This window comes from Chiloscyllium punctatum, chromosome 33 (genome assembly GCF_047496795.1).
Source record: "Chiloscyllium punctatum isolate Juve2018m chromosome 33, sChiPun1.3, whole genome shotgun sequence".
Taxonomy (NCBI): Eukaryota; Metazoa; Chordata; class Chondrichthyes; order Orectolobiformes; family Hemiscylliidae; genus Chiloscyllium; species Chiloscyllium punctatum.
This window is the reverse complement of record NC_092771.1, coordinates 21,744,727-21,759,914: the sequence shown is the minus strand read 5'-3', so window position 1 is coordinate 21,759,914 and position 15,188 is coordinate 21,744,727. Positions and strand designations below refer to the sequence as shown.

The following is a 15,188-nucleotide window of genomic DNA, read 5'->3' as shown; positions in this document are numbered from 1 at the left end:
ATGGATCTCTTAGAATGCTGGCAGCCTTTCCTTAATAGCGGGCCTGGTAGATGGATTCTATAGTGAGAGGTAAGCCTTTGTGATTCTCCCGGCCGACTTCACCACTCTTTGTAACCATCTCCGATCTTGAATGGTACATCCAGACAATGCTGACTATGACATACCTATAAAAGTGGGCGAGAGTAATCACAGTCATGCCAAATTTCCTCAGTTGCCTGAGGAAGAGGAGATGTTGTTGAGCCTTTGTAACCAGTGCACCCACATGAAGAGTCCAAGAAAGCTTGTTCTGGATGACCATTCCCAGGAGCTCGACACTCCACCGCTGTGCTTTTAATGTGTAGGGGGCATGAGTAACATCCTGCCGAATGTCAATAATGAGTTCCTTGGTTTTGCTGGCCTTGAGAGCTAGGTTGTTCTCAGTGCACCATTTTTCTAGGTTTTCCACCTCCCGTCTGTAGTCTGTTTCATCGCCATCTGAGATTTGACAGACTATGGTGGTGTCATCAGCGAACTTGTAAATGGCATTAGTCTGGTATTTGGCGATGCAGTCATGAGTATACAGAGATTACAGAAGGGGGATGAGTATGCACCTGTGGGTGGGCTCCAGTGTTGAGTATTAGGTATATTAGATTGGTTTGCATAACAAATGCTGTATCAAAAAAGTGCTGCAAATGGCAGCAAGGACAGGGGGAATGGGCGAGTAGGATTTGATGTGGTTTACAACTCAGATAATTAAATTTCAGGTCGTCCAAATTTCTAAGGGTAGAGGATGGGGACAGAGTCAGGAAAGACTCCAGAGGTGACAAAGGCCTGGTTGAAAATTCCAGATGGATGGAGAGAGAGAGACAGGTAAGTAATATTACAGTAATAACAGAAGGATGTGTGCAGTCTTTGCCATAGACATGGTATGGTTGTTGTTAGCTCAGCTCCAGAATGAATTTGAAGTTGAGGTTGCAAGCACCTCAGTCTGCGACAGGAACTGGAAAAGTCTTGTTCCACCATTCAATGAGGTTGAGACCGATTTAGGCCTGCCTTTACTCGATACTCACCGATATCCTGAGCAAACAAGAGCTGTTGAGCTGAGTACTGAAATCCGAGCTTACATAATTTGTTACGGTGACCACTCCACATTTCCATCATTTGTGAAAAAGCATGTTCTGATTTCACTTCCAAGTGATTTCTTTTTATTCATCTGCACTGTACTACCTCATTAGAATAGCTTCCATGTTGCATTCCTTAAACATTTTAATCATTAAAATCATCTCTCAATCTGCTAAACTGCCAGGAACACGAATTTGATGAGCAAGGAATTTATCTGCATAACTGAACCCTTTAAACTCTGTAGAATACACTAACAGTACAGATGTCAGTCGTAAGACCAATGTACCTTTTCTGAAGGTGCTGTTCCCAAAACTGAATGAAAAACTCCATAGGGGATCTGACCAAGGGTAATGCAATTGGAACTTGCTTATTTTTGAACTCCAACCTCCCTGAACTAAAGGCCAACATGCTATTAGCCTTTTCAATTCCTTTTCACACCATTGTGCTAGCATTTCGTGATTTATAAACCTGAATACTCAAATCCAACACTGCTCCAATCTCTCCCCATTTAGGATATATTCGGAGTAATCTTGACACGGAGTGGATAAAGCTAGGTCAAATGTTCTATGGTGCTTGGTAACCTTTTGTTTCCATTTGCACAGTTTATCTCCCAATTCCGTAAACTTGGATGTACAACTGCTATTCCATACGTATTAAAAATCTGACGCCTCATATACTTCTCTAGGCAACACTATTAGTTAAGTTTTGCCTCAGTCAACAATTTTCATCTCTACACTTAATCTTCCATGTTCATGCCACCTATTAAACAACCCATAACCAAAAGACTATCTCTGGTTCACTACATTTTTATTATCTTTTACGCAGAACCTAATCAAATATCATCTGAAAATCCATGCAAACAAAATTAGCAGGCAGTCCCCCATGTGTCATGTTAGTGACTTGCTCAAAATTTCAACTAGATTAAATCAAACACGGCCAACCTTTCACAAATCCAGCCAATCGCACGGTTACAAGTAAAACTAAAGGAGGCAAATGGAAATGAGAGCACAGGCACAGGAAGATGCTGCAGGTGGATGTTAAAGCCTGAAGACTGATCATGAACAAATACGGACAGCCATTTTGTGACAGTTGCAGAAACCAGGCTGGAGAGACTCCAACAACAAGGAATATGGGCACAGGTGGATACATCAGGTTTAACAAGTCTAAGAGGGCTTTGAGAAATTTAAGATGCCCTGTACTTTGCAGCAACAGAGAAGTCAAAATGGGCTTTTTTTGAGAAGACAAGTGACAACAAGTGTTTTAAGGGCTGGTGAGGAGGAAAAAAAATGGGTAAAGGAAGGGGAAAAGTTTAGAGAAAATGGAGTTGAAGAAGCCATTAACTGAACACAAATTAGAAATAAAATGGCAGGATGCTTTGGTATAACTGAATACCATGCTAGTTAGTGCATTCAAATATCAAGTGACTGGGGAGCTGCACTATAATAGAACATAGAAATGTACAGCACAGTTCAGGTTCTTCAGCCCATGATGTTCTGCCGAGAATTAATCCTGATCTAAAATAAAATAATCTAACCTACACTCCTCTCAATTCATTGCTGTCCATGTGCATGACTAGCAGGTCTCGAATGACTCCGCTTCCACCACTACCACTGGCAAAGCATTCCACGCGCACACAACTTTGCGTAAAGAACCTACCTCTGATGTCTCCCCTACACCTTCCTCTTCACACCTTAAAACTTTGACCCCTCGGAGCAGTCGACCCTAGCCTGGGGAAATGTCTCTGGCTGTCTACTCTATCCATTCCTCTCATTATTTTATACACCTTGAACAGGTCACCCCTTTTCATCCTCCTCTCCAGAGAGAAAAGTCCGAGCTTAGTCAAACTCTCCTCATAAGACAACCCTCCAGTCCAGGCAACATCCTAGTAAACCTGTTTTGCACCCTATCCAAAGCCTCCACATCTTTCCTATAATATGGCAACCAGAACTGGACAAAATATTCCAAGTGTGGTCTCACCAGGGTTTTGTAGAGCTGCAATAAAACCTCTCAGCTCTTAAACTCGATCCTCCTGTTAACTAAAGCCAAAATACCATATGCTTTCTTAACAATCCTATCCACTCGGCTGGCAACTTTCAGGGATCTCTGCACTTGAATAGCAAGATCCCACTGTTCCTCCACACTGCCAAGAATCCTATCTTTAATCCTATATTCAGCATTCGAGTTCGACCTTCCAAAATGCATCACTTCGTATTTATCCAGGTTGAACGCCATCTGCAATTTCTCAGCCCAGCTCTGTATTCTGTCAATGACATTCTGCAGCCCGCAATAGCCCTTAATACTATCAACAGCACCTCCAACCTTTATCATTGGCAAATTTACTAACCAACCCCTCAACCTCCTCATCCAAGTAATTTATAAATAACTACAAAGAGCAGAGCCCTGCGGACCCTACTGAACACTGACCTCCAGGCAGAATACTTTCCATCTACAACCATTGTCTGCCTTCTGTCAGCCAACCAATTCTGAATCCAGACAGCCAAATCTCCCAGTGTCCCATACTTCCTGACTTTATGAATGAGCCTACGATGTGGAACTTTATCAAATGCTTTGCTGAAGTCCATGTACACCACATCCACTGCTCTACCTTCATTGACCTGTCTTGTCACCTCCTCAAAAAACTCAATGAAGTTTGTGAGGCATGACCTGCCCCTCACAAAGCCATGCTGACTGCCTTTAATCACGTTATGTTTTTCCAAATAGCCATAAATCCTATCCCTCAATTCTTTCCAAAACCTTGCTGACCACAGACGTAAGACTGACTGGTCTGTAATTACCAGGGATTGCCCTATTCCCCTTCTTTGAAAGGGGAGCAACATTCACCTCCTTCCAATCCTCTGGTACGACTCCCGTGGAGAGTGAGGAAGCAAAGATCTTCGCCAGCAGCTTAGCAACCTCCTTTTTCACTTCCCAGAGCAGCCTAGGATAAATCTTGTCTGGTCCTGGGGACTTATCAATCTTAATGTTTGCCAAAATTTCCAGCACATCAACTTCATCAACCTTGATCTGGTTAAACCTGTTTCCCAATTCCTCAAAGTTCTCATTCACAACAAAGTCTCTTTCCTTAGTGAAAACAGAAGCAAAAAACTCATTTAGGGCTTCCCCCATCTGCTCAGACTCCATGCACAACTTCCCTACACTATCCCTTCTCCCTGACCATTTTTGTATTCCTCATGTATATGCCTTTGGGTTCTCCCTAATCCTTCCTGCCAAGCCTTTTTCGTGCCCCCTCCTCGGTCTCCTCAGTCCATTTTTGAGCTCCTTCCTCACAAGCCTGTAATCCTCTAAAGCTGTGCTAGACCCTTGCTGACTCCACCTTACATAAGCTGCCTTCTGCCTTTTGAGGAGAAGCTCCTCTGTTCTGGTCAACCTAGGCGCTGGAACAAATTTATGCATCACTTGCAACAACTGCTCCTTTAACAGTCTCCACGCCTGTTGAGCCAGTCCTGTGGAACAATTGCTCCCAGTCTGTTCTTTCCAACTCCTGTCTGATAGCGTCATGATTTCCTTTTTCCCAATTAAATATTTTCCCGTGGTAAATACTCCTTTCCCTCTCCATGGCTATGGTAAATGAGACACAGTTGTGGTCACTGTCAAACTGTTCGTCCATCACGAGATCTGACAGCCAGCCTGGCTCATTGCTGAGCACCAAATCCAAAAAGGCCTCTTTCCTCGTCGGCCTGTCTACATGCTGAGTAAGAAAACCTTCCTCAACACACCTAACAAAAACGGCTCCATCCAAACCATTGGCACTAAGGAGGTTCCAATCAATATTAAGAAAGTTGAAGTCCACATAACAACAACCCTGCTATGTCTGCACTTTTCCAAAATCTGCTGGTCTATGAGTTCTTCAATCTCCCTACTGCTATTAGGGAGTATATAATGCTGAATGCAACAGGAGAAGAATGCATTGGAAGGATCTTAACATGGAAATAGATCCAAACCATCAATTATCAAGCAAGAAAGAGACAAAAATCTTAAGAATTAGAACGGCAATTGAACAAAGAACGGAAGCCTGAACCGTCAGAGTAAATACTTTTGCTTCTCAAGCACAAAGCATTAAGCTTTGGCTCTACGATAGAACTAAATCAAAAGCAGATGAACTGGTCATTAATTTCTTAGCTGTCAGTACTCTCTGTAAATTAAATGTCACATTTTCCAACATTGATTGCATTCCAAAAAGACTTAAAAGCTTTGGATGTGAAAGGTGCTACACAGACAGACCTTCCCTTCACTTGAAAAAATAGCTTTTGCTCACATTAGAATCAATACTTACAGCATCATAAATCAGTTCCACGGGTTGGGACTGAACACTTAGAAGCTGATCTGCTTTGCTTTCTTCTGGATTAATCTCAAAACACACATTCAGCAAAGACGACTCTGTTCCTCCAACAGAAGCCATGAGAGATGGAACTGTATTCTGCTGTTTCAAGCCTGTAACATACCAGTGTTCCAGTCGAGCCTCCACCCTGCAAAAGGGGACACAAGTGTGATTAGTTTGAGAAGGTAGCGATGTGGTAGGTCAGACATGGCAAAAGTGTACTCCTGCAGAACACAATGGTGGATGCATTATCCATTTGCCCTCCAGTGGCTGACAAATTGACAGCCCAGCCTTAACCAACTACCACTGACATTCCAAATTAAGACAGCAAAGCCCAATTTAGTAGTTAAACAATATGGTGCCGATTTTTGTCTAAATTACAACAGAAAACCCATCCACATGTATGCAGCTCTCCTTCCAAAGAAAATAAAAACATCTACATTTAATGGGAAATTGTAAAGCACAGCAGTTTCAATAATCAAAAATATTACAGTAACGTGCAACAATTTATTTACTTAACACAGCGATGAGAAATAAAACTCTTACTTAAGGCCTTTGGCTCCAGGACGCTGAAACACACTTGTACTCAGATCTATCATCTGCACATTGAGTATCTCTGGAACGCTGGGTTCTTCTCGGATTGTGATGGAGGTAGCAACCAACTTGAAGCTAATCACATTTGCTACATACTGCAAGACATCAATAATAACAGGAAATGAGAACTCTTCAACTTCAACCTAACCTGTTCTCACTCTTATCAGAGACCAAAGTGAATAAACTTCATGCTATGGACAGTGAACACACAATTGCTGAACACACAATTGCTGGAACAGGATATTGACCAAATTTCAACAAAATGAGACCATTAAAAATGATAAAACCGCTTGTTCTATTACCACATCACCATAGCTTTACCATTTCAAAATTAAAACTTTGGGATTTCAGAGAACAAGACCTCAACGTGTCTTAAAAAAAAATTGCTAGATGTGCAAGAGACAACATACAAAAACAAAACACACAAAAATGCAAATGAGAAAGAACAAATCCTCACTATTGGGAAATATACCAAGGACAGTGAAAAGTTCAACATTTACAACTCGAAAACAATGGCCATTCCATTGAAAAACAGTTGTCGTCAATGAAATAAGGAAGTGGCAAACATGTTGAGGTCAACATGCCAGACATCCAAATGAAATGTAGATTGCATCAATTTCAGGAACTGATCAACCTCCAGAAATATCCCAGGGGTTAAAGGATATTAGAAAATTGTCACAACTTTCACTTTCCAAAGTTGTCACAGTTTGGCAACTGTTCCTTTCAACTACAAGATTCTGCTCATTATTCAGTTCCTTAAGAAAGGCCAAGTAAAGCAAGAAAACTATAGGCCTGTTAGTATAACATCTGCGGTTAGCAAATTAGTGGGTTCTACATTGAAGGACAGGGTGAATAAGGACCTTGAAACTTTTCAGTGAATCAGAATGCATTTATAATGGTGGGTGGCAGCTGATTGCAATGACAATGTTCTGTCGAAGTGACTGAAGTATTGGTCATGGGCAAGTTCATGAATGCCATTTACATCGACTCCCAGAAGGCACCTGATAAAGTCCCTCATAGCAGACTGTTTGCTAAAGACTGTTCATGAAACTGAAGGCAACTTACTGACCTAGTCCAGAAACTGGCTAACTGACAGGGAACAGACAGTTGGAATAACGGACGAATATTCACATTGGCAAGATAGGACTACTGGAATCCCTAAAGGATTGTGTTAACAGCCATACTCATCAATGACTTAAAATTTGGAATCGTAAATCATAGATCAGAAATTTTAAAGATAACACTCGAAACAATGTTAATTAAGTTGTACCATTGTAAAAAGGCAGAGCCATTGTCTGGAAACAGTCCAACTTAGTCCACACCAACCATGTTCCCAAACTAACCTAGTCCCACCTGCCTGTGCTGAGCCCCTACCCCTTCCTATTCATGTACTCATCCAAATGTCTTTTAAACATTGTAACTATACCTGTACCCTCCACTTCCTCTGGAAGTTCATTACACACATGAACCACTAAAAAAGTTGCCCCTCATATCCTATTTAAATCTTTCCCTTCTCACCTGAAAAGTGTGACCTCTAGTTTTGAAACCACCCCCATCTAAAAGACCTTGGCTTTTCACCTTCGAGATATTTATAAAATCATGAAGGGGATTTATAAGGTCAACTCTCAATCACCTATGCTCCAGTGAAAAAAATTCCCAGCCTATTCAGCCTCTCCATAAACTCAAACCCTCCATTCCCGGCAACATCCTGGGAGGTTTTTTATCGAACTAACTCCAGTTTAATAATATCCTTCCTGTAACAGGACAACCAGACCTACACAGAACATTCCAGAAGTGGCCTCACCAACATCCTGCCCAACCTCAACATGACATCTCAACTACAATGTTCAAAGGTCTCAGCAATGAAGGCAAGGGTGCAAAATGCCTTCTGAACCACACTGTCTACCTCTGCAAGTTTCAAAGAATTACGTACCTGAACCCATAGGTCTCTGCTCTACAATACCACCTTGCCTTTATCCCAAATAAATTCCATCTGCCACCACTCAGTCTATCGACCCAATTGATCAAGATCTCATTGTAGTCTGAGGTAATTTTCTTCACTGTCCATTATGCCACCAATGCATAAACTTTCCAACCATGTCATGTTGTCATCCAAAGAGTTCATATAAATGACAAACAAGTGGACCCAGTACTGATCCCTGTGGAATACCACTGGTTTATTGATAGATTTCAGTGAATGGACTATGAAACAAAACTCTGGCAAAGGGAGGTCAATGTTTGCAAATGCAATCTAATCCACTTTGGAACTAAAAAGGGAAATAAAAACTTTGTAAATTCTGAAAAGCTGGAAACTAATAGAGGTCCAAAAGAGGCTTGAGGATCAAGCACATGACCAATTAAAATGTAATGAGTAGTCAGAAAATAACCAAAAAAGGTTGATGGAATGTGTGCCATTCTATCTCAATAGAGTAGAAAGCCATGCTTCAATTATACAAAACCGTATTCAACCTCATCTGGAGTATCTAGCGTAATACTGGGCAACGAAACATATACTGGTCTTGAATGTAATACCGAGTAGACTCGTTGAAAGGAAAGCTGGATTCTAAAGGTTGTGTCACGAGGAGAGATTACACAAAATAGATTAGTGTTTCTTGAAAATTGAAAGTATAAGGGATAACTGAGGGAGATGGGAAGGTAGGTATGTTAAGCTGCGCGTCAGGTAGTCCAAGCAGGGGACAGAAGTCAAGCAGATGGAGGTGGGGGAGGAGCACTTGGTGCTGAGATGTCAAGTACTAAGCAGGGTTCAGGGGAGACCACAATCGGACTAAATCAACCTGTTGTTATCAGTACACTAAGAAAACCAGAATTAGACTGAGAGGAGTCAGGAGGAGTGGGTTAAGAGTTGCCTGAATGAGATTCCAGGATCCCAATGATTCCATTGTTGAGGGAAGTATGTGCTGAACAAGAATTTATTTTCGAAAAAAAAATGACTGAAAAATTTTGAATCCTGTTAAAAGTCATTGACCAATTATAATTATAATTATGTATTGCTGCCAATGAAACATACAGTCAATTCCCCAATCCAGCAGCATCATCAGATTATACTACTGAGATCTCAGAAATCATAGACAAGAGAATTCCTTCAAGTATGATTTCTGCCCTGAAAATGTTGGATCACCCAATCAGCTGTTATTCAGAGTTTATCGATGTACTATTTTGTTACATTTGATTAAGAAAATTAGGCACCTCTTTGGGAAAGGTCAGGTTGTGGGAGCTCTCACTGTATCCAATAGCAGTGTACAGCTTGGTCTTTTCTTCAGCTGTCATAAGGTCATTAATACCTGGTTAAATCCAATCAAAGAAATATGAGCAAACTCTGAGCCATACAAAGAATACTGAAAGCTTCTGAGACTTCCAACTAAAATTCTGTAACAGAGAAACATTGATAAGAAATGCACATTTAATATGTTATAGTGTCCATCAAGTCCACAGATTCTCAAGCATTGATAGAGCAGTTACTTTTGCACATAAACACCAATTATAATTTAGTGTGATGAAATGAGAGATTTTTATATAAAAAGTTTAAATCAAAGTTCGAGCTTGGATTTCAAACAAGTGGTATAGCTTAACAATAACAACAAGATCAGCATGTCTGCACAGAACCAATATCTAACGCAATACATGACAAAGAGCAGGTGATCCTTTACAGTGCCCTTGATCATGCACAAGACGAACTTTGGACTCTACCTGCTGCAAGAAGCCAAAAGTAAAAAGAACGATGAAAGTGGATTTCTTTACCCTGCAATAGTTCAACTCTGACAAGTTGCTTGGTTTTATAATGGACTGTTTGAAAAGCAGCAAAATGATTGGGTCAGTTGGCTTCAGTGGTGTACTTACACAACCTCTCAGCGAGGACAAAAACACTCCAAACAGAAAAAGTAACCGTTCAGCGCTGACTACTATTCTTCAGGGTTCTGGCAGGACTTGAAATTTTAACCTTATTATTTCACTCTCTACAAATGATGCTAATTTAGTATTTCAAGCATTTTCAGTACTTATTTCAAATTATTATACTTATTAAATTTTCATGGATTATCATCAAATTATTAAGTTACTATCACAGTTTATCATGGATATTTCACTAACTTTCTGGAACTGATTTATCTTCCTCTTCACCCTTCTTCTTGGACTCTTTTCTTCCCCAAAATCCACGGAACCAGCCCCCACTCTGCTTCTCTGATCCCTTCTTCCCCAGCATCTTATGTCCTGATCTGATGACCTGGAAACAAAAAAAAAACAAAATGTGAGTAGGACATTAAAATCTAGAATAAATCACTCAAAATTTCACAATCAGTTACCTCCACATGTGCCTGCTGTCTCGCTAATGTGATGTTGAAAATATCCAGTGATTTCTCCAGGTTCTGAGAAGAATACAAAATAAATTGATAAGTGCACAATAAGAAATACTTATAAAACAGCAGAACATTTTAAAATGAAATGCAAGTTCTTGCTGAATAGATGGAACCTCTGAAGAATTGAGTCCTCCTCATGCACTAACTCACATTCACCGCTTAAGAAACACCACAAACACAATGCGTTGTCATTTTACCTTCATATTGTCTTGGAGATTGTGCATGCACAAATTGGTTGTTGCATACGCCCAAATTACAACAATTGCAACATATTCTGGTCTCAATATTAAAAAAGGACATAGTACCACTGAGGAAGATACTAGCTCGATTTGAAAGATGATGCCAAAACTTAAGATTGCAACTAACAATAAAATTGAACAGTAAACAGTCTCTTTTCTCAGAATTGTCAGTTGAGCTGATTGAAATCTTTGTCAAAGGACTTAATAGGGTCAAAGAGAAAAAGGTTTTCATTTTATTTACTAACCTACATGGATCTTTATCGAAAACCTGAAAAGCCAAATACACCACACTCACTGCTTTCCACTTATTCACCTACATGTACATCCTCCAAAAGCTCAAACAGTCCTCCCATTATTTACGAAGTGTACAGTTATCACATACTTCACATTTGATTCCAGTACCTTCTTGCCCCGACACAAGACTGTTATTCTGAGTTTTCACTCTTTTCTCTCCCTAGTCTACAGGGATAATTCCAGAATCTGCACAATTTTGTAAGATAGCCGTCAATGCATCCACTACCTCTACAGTCAACCCTTCAACACCTTGGGACTAAAGCATCAAGTCCAGGGGATTCATGCTTCCTGCCACTTGACTTCCATAAAGTATGGTCCATTCTTTATCAGTTTGAGTCTTTGATTGCTGAATTCTAAATATTACCAATCCTCTGGTTTACAACCTTATGCCAAGTCCTACGGCAACTTGACAACACTACAATCTTTGTTGTCTCTTATTTGCCAGAGTTTAATCACTTTCCGTGTCAGGCTTTGTTCTCATAGGAATATATTTTTGTTGTAATCCATGTTGATAATTCTTGAATTGAAAGCCATAATCTCATATCCTCCTACATTTCAATGTAGTTTTCCAGTCTCTCATAGCTAACCTGCCTCTTACCTTCAGTTTCCTTTATTTAGATTCAAGATTTGAATGCTGGATTGAACAACATCACTTTCAGATCAAATGTAAAATTCTAGCATATCGTCATCACTTTTCCTTAAAAGTTTCTTTACAATAAGATTAACAACTAGACCTCTATCACTGTACGATGCTAGACCTAAGAATTGTTCTCTATTTGATTTACCAACAGTACTGATCAGAAAGCCCATCTTTTACACAAACCAGGAATTGTGTGGGATAAGAAGGAGAAATTTCTTTTCTTTAATTTTTTTCATTTTTCTTCCACAGAGAGCAAAAGAGGCTGTTTAGATAGATGTCATGACCCCAACTGCCAAATTAATGCTACAATCTGGCTCAGGGCCAGTAACTTTTCATTTTAAAAAGTGATCAAACAGTGAGATCCAGGGACTTACTGACAGAACAAAGCCACAAAATTTCACAGGCATGAGTGTGGTGCTGGAAAAGCACAGGTGGTCAAGCAGCATCAGAGGAGCAGGAGAATGGACGTTTTGGACATGAGCCCTTCGTTAGAAATAACACTTGTGGGTCAGGGGGCTGAGAGATAAATGGGAGGTGGGTGGGGCTGGGGGCAAGGTAGCTGAGAATTGCAATAGGTAGACAAAGGTGGGGGAGGTGGTGGTAGGTCAGAGGGGAAGGTGGAGCTGATAGATGGGAAAGACAATGGACAGATCAAGTTTTGAACAACCATGAACTTTACTCTGTATTACTGCTGTAGTGCTGCAATGTGCTGAACATGTATAACTTACTTCTAACGCCCAGGGTTAACATGTGGAAAGTCAATAATACATTGTGATCAGACATCCTAAAGCACACACCAAACAGCAAATGAGATCAAACCAGATCCTTTGGATTTCTCAGCAATTCTCATCAATCATTAAATGACATGTTAGGCCATCAAATCTCACCCGAATTTCACAAGGGATAAAAATTCTTCATTTTCACCAAGTTGGCCTTGAGGAGCTTTCTCAAGAGCCATTCCATCATGGACTGCCTCAGTAACAGCTCTGGTTCAAGTCAAATCACTATCCTTTCCACAGTCTACACCCTCCGGACTCCGGAAACCACCTTCCACTATTTATTCATAGGCACAACGCTAGCTTTCCCAAACTATAACCACTCTTGAACTTATTTCTGGGCTCCAAGCTAGTCCCTTGTATCAAGCAAATACAGCTCAGGAGTTTTTCAATCCCCAGGATCTCAGCTGCACCAGTTGCTTGCAGGCTTCTTTTAAGCTTCTCACTGCTTCCTCCAATCGAAGACAGCCAACAACCTTCCAATTCTCTCAGCTCCAACACTTAACTGTCAACTAATTCCCAGAACTTCTCAGAGTTATAACTCCTCAGAACAATTCAATTATTCTTGACTCCTCACCAAGTCCCCTATATATAACCCATGTCGTTCAACTGCCTTCCCAGCAGGACCACTGACTGAAGCATTCCTAACTTGGAGACTACAGTCATAGAGAAGAACAGCACAGAAACAGACCCTTTGGTCCAATTCTTCCATGCCAACCAGATATCCTAAATTAATCTAGTCCCATTTGTCAGCACTTGGCCCATATCCCACTAAATGTTTGCTATACATATAGCCATCCAGGTGCCTTTTAAATGTTGTAATCGTACCAGTCTCCACCACCTCCTCTGGCAGCTCATTCCATACATATACCACTCTACATGAAAAAGTTGTCCCTTAGGTCCCTTTTAAAATCTTTCCCCTCTCACCCTAAAACTATGCCTTCTAGTTCTGGATTCCCCCACTGCAGGGAAAAGACCTTGTCTATTTACCCTATCCATGCCTCATGATTTTAAAAATCTCTATACGGTCACCCCTCAGCCTCCAACACTCCTGTGAAAACGGCCTCCGTCTATTCGCCCTCTCCCTAAAAGCTCAAACCCTCCAACATCCTTTTCTGAACCCTTTCAAGTTCCACAACATCCTTACTTCTGTCAGTTCCTTTCTCCAACTTAGTGTAATCTTTGAACTGTTGACCCCAAACCATGCAATAAGCTTCCACCCTATTACTGCGTATAACTGAAATGTTGCTACCTTGGCAACTCTTGGATTCCTTTCAGAAATGTAATGAGCTATGGATTGCTGACTTGCTTATTAGAAAAATGGATAGAGGATTTCAATGCACAGATGTTGACCTACAAAGGTGTACAATGATAGATGAGCAGACAAGAAAATGAGTTAAGACCACAATCAAATCAGTCTTCATCCTCCTGACCATGTTCAAATTGTTTTAAAAATTAGTTTTACCTGAAGTTGTTTCAATACTTCTTCAGAAAGTTTGGTCTGTGTCAGTTTGTTTTTATAAGCCACTTTGTAAGCCTTCAGATTTTGCCTGTGACTTTTAATGTTGCCCCAGGACCACATGCGATATCTTCTTCGGACATGAACTTGCAGAATTCCTGTAATTGCATATTTCCACCTAGGAAAATAAAAATTAATTTATGGGTAAAAAAAAATTGCATTTCCTTGGTAAAAGTGTCACAGAAAACTATGAATTAGCAAAGCAAATCGCAACAGCATCGAGACAGCATGCCAGAATGGATTCTTGTATAAATGGTTTTCATGCTTTTCTCCAACTGCATTGAGTGAGAAGGAGGGATTTTCTTTCTAGCGTACTGCATACACTGTGCCAAATGCACTAGCACAGACACTGACCAACAATGCTGCACCTCCAGTGGCACAATCAATCAAATGAGCTGTTAAAACCGGTGCACCTCAGTCCTCAAGTTTGTTAGCACTCTGTTTTCCAATAAGGAAACAGAAATAACTAAAAAAAAAGTCCAATTTCATCTGGTAAAGAATTAACTTAATTATTTACCCAAATCTAAAGATAAAACTAAATGAACTCAGTTATGATTCTTGATTAGTTACCTAAACAATAAAAAAAATCCACCACTTCCAAAAGCAAACCAGCAACACATGGTCCTTCCAACACTATGTTGCCCTTTAAATTGTTGCATATAGCACTCATGCCGGAGTCAGAAGGTTCAAGGCTCACACAACAGAGACTTCAGCACATAATACAGGTGAGCTGGCAAATTAGTGCAATATCACCGGAGTGCTGGACCTCCTGAAGTATAGATTTTCAGATGAAACATAAAACTAAAAGGTGCCTGAGCCTTCCAAGGGATGAACAGGATCTTATGGCACCACTTTAAATAGAGAGCAGGAGCCGTGTCAACATCACTTAAAACAGACTTGGGCACATGTTGAATTGATGTTCCAGGAAGTGGACTATAATGTTCCTGCATTGCAACAGCAACTTTTATCCAATAGCTGTGAAGTGCTGTGGAATGCCAAAAGCACTACAGAGATGCCAAGTTCTCTTTCATTTTTGGATGAAAAGGAAGTGTACAGATTTCATTACATGTGCACATGATACATGTAAAAATGGACATCGAAGTTTGGCTAATGGCTGTAAATGCAGCATTGGCTGTGCTCAGACTATTCTGCAGATTAAAATGCACCATTGGCTGTGCTCAGACTCTTCTGTAGATTAAACCTGTGATTTCACCCTATACGAGTTCTCAAATCTCCAGAAAGCGCAGCGTTATAGCCTCGGGGCAAGATTTGTAATATAGGTTAGGTGGCAAGGGCTGAAAAGTAGAAAAGGA

General features: G+C 40.5%; 1 protein-coding gene across 5 annotated transcripts in view; it reads right to left on the bottom strand.

The window, feature by feature from the left end:
• vps13c (vacuolar protein sorting 13 homolog C) overlaps positions 1-15,188 on the bottom strand; it is a 284,102-nt gene that overhangs the window by 183,747 nt on the left and 85,167 nt on the right. For all 5 annotated transcript variants that reach the window (XM_072553135.1, XM_072553136.1, XM_072553137.1 and 2 more), the window contains 6 exons: positions 13,822-13,993; positions 10,354-10,416; positions 10,142-10,274; positions 9,242-9,336; positions 5,987-6,129; positions 5,396-5,588 (listed from right to left, as the gene is read on the bottom strand). In XM_072553135.1, the coding sequence (XP_072409236.1) occupies positions 5,396-5,588; positions 5,987-6,129; positions 9,242-9,336; positions 10,142-10,274; positions 10,354-10,416; positions 13,822-13,993 (799 nt within the window). The remainder of the gene's footprint in view (positions 1-5,395; positions 5,589-5,986; positions 6,130-9,241; positions 9,337-10,141; positions 10,275-10,353; positions 10,417-13,821; positions 13,994-15,188) is intronic.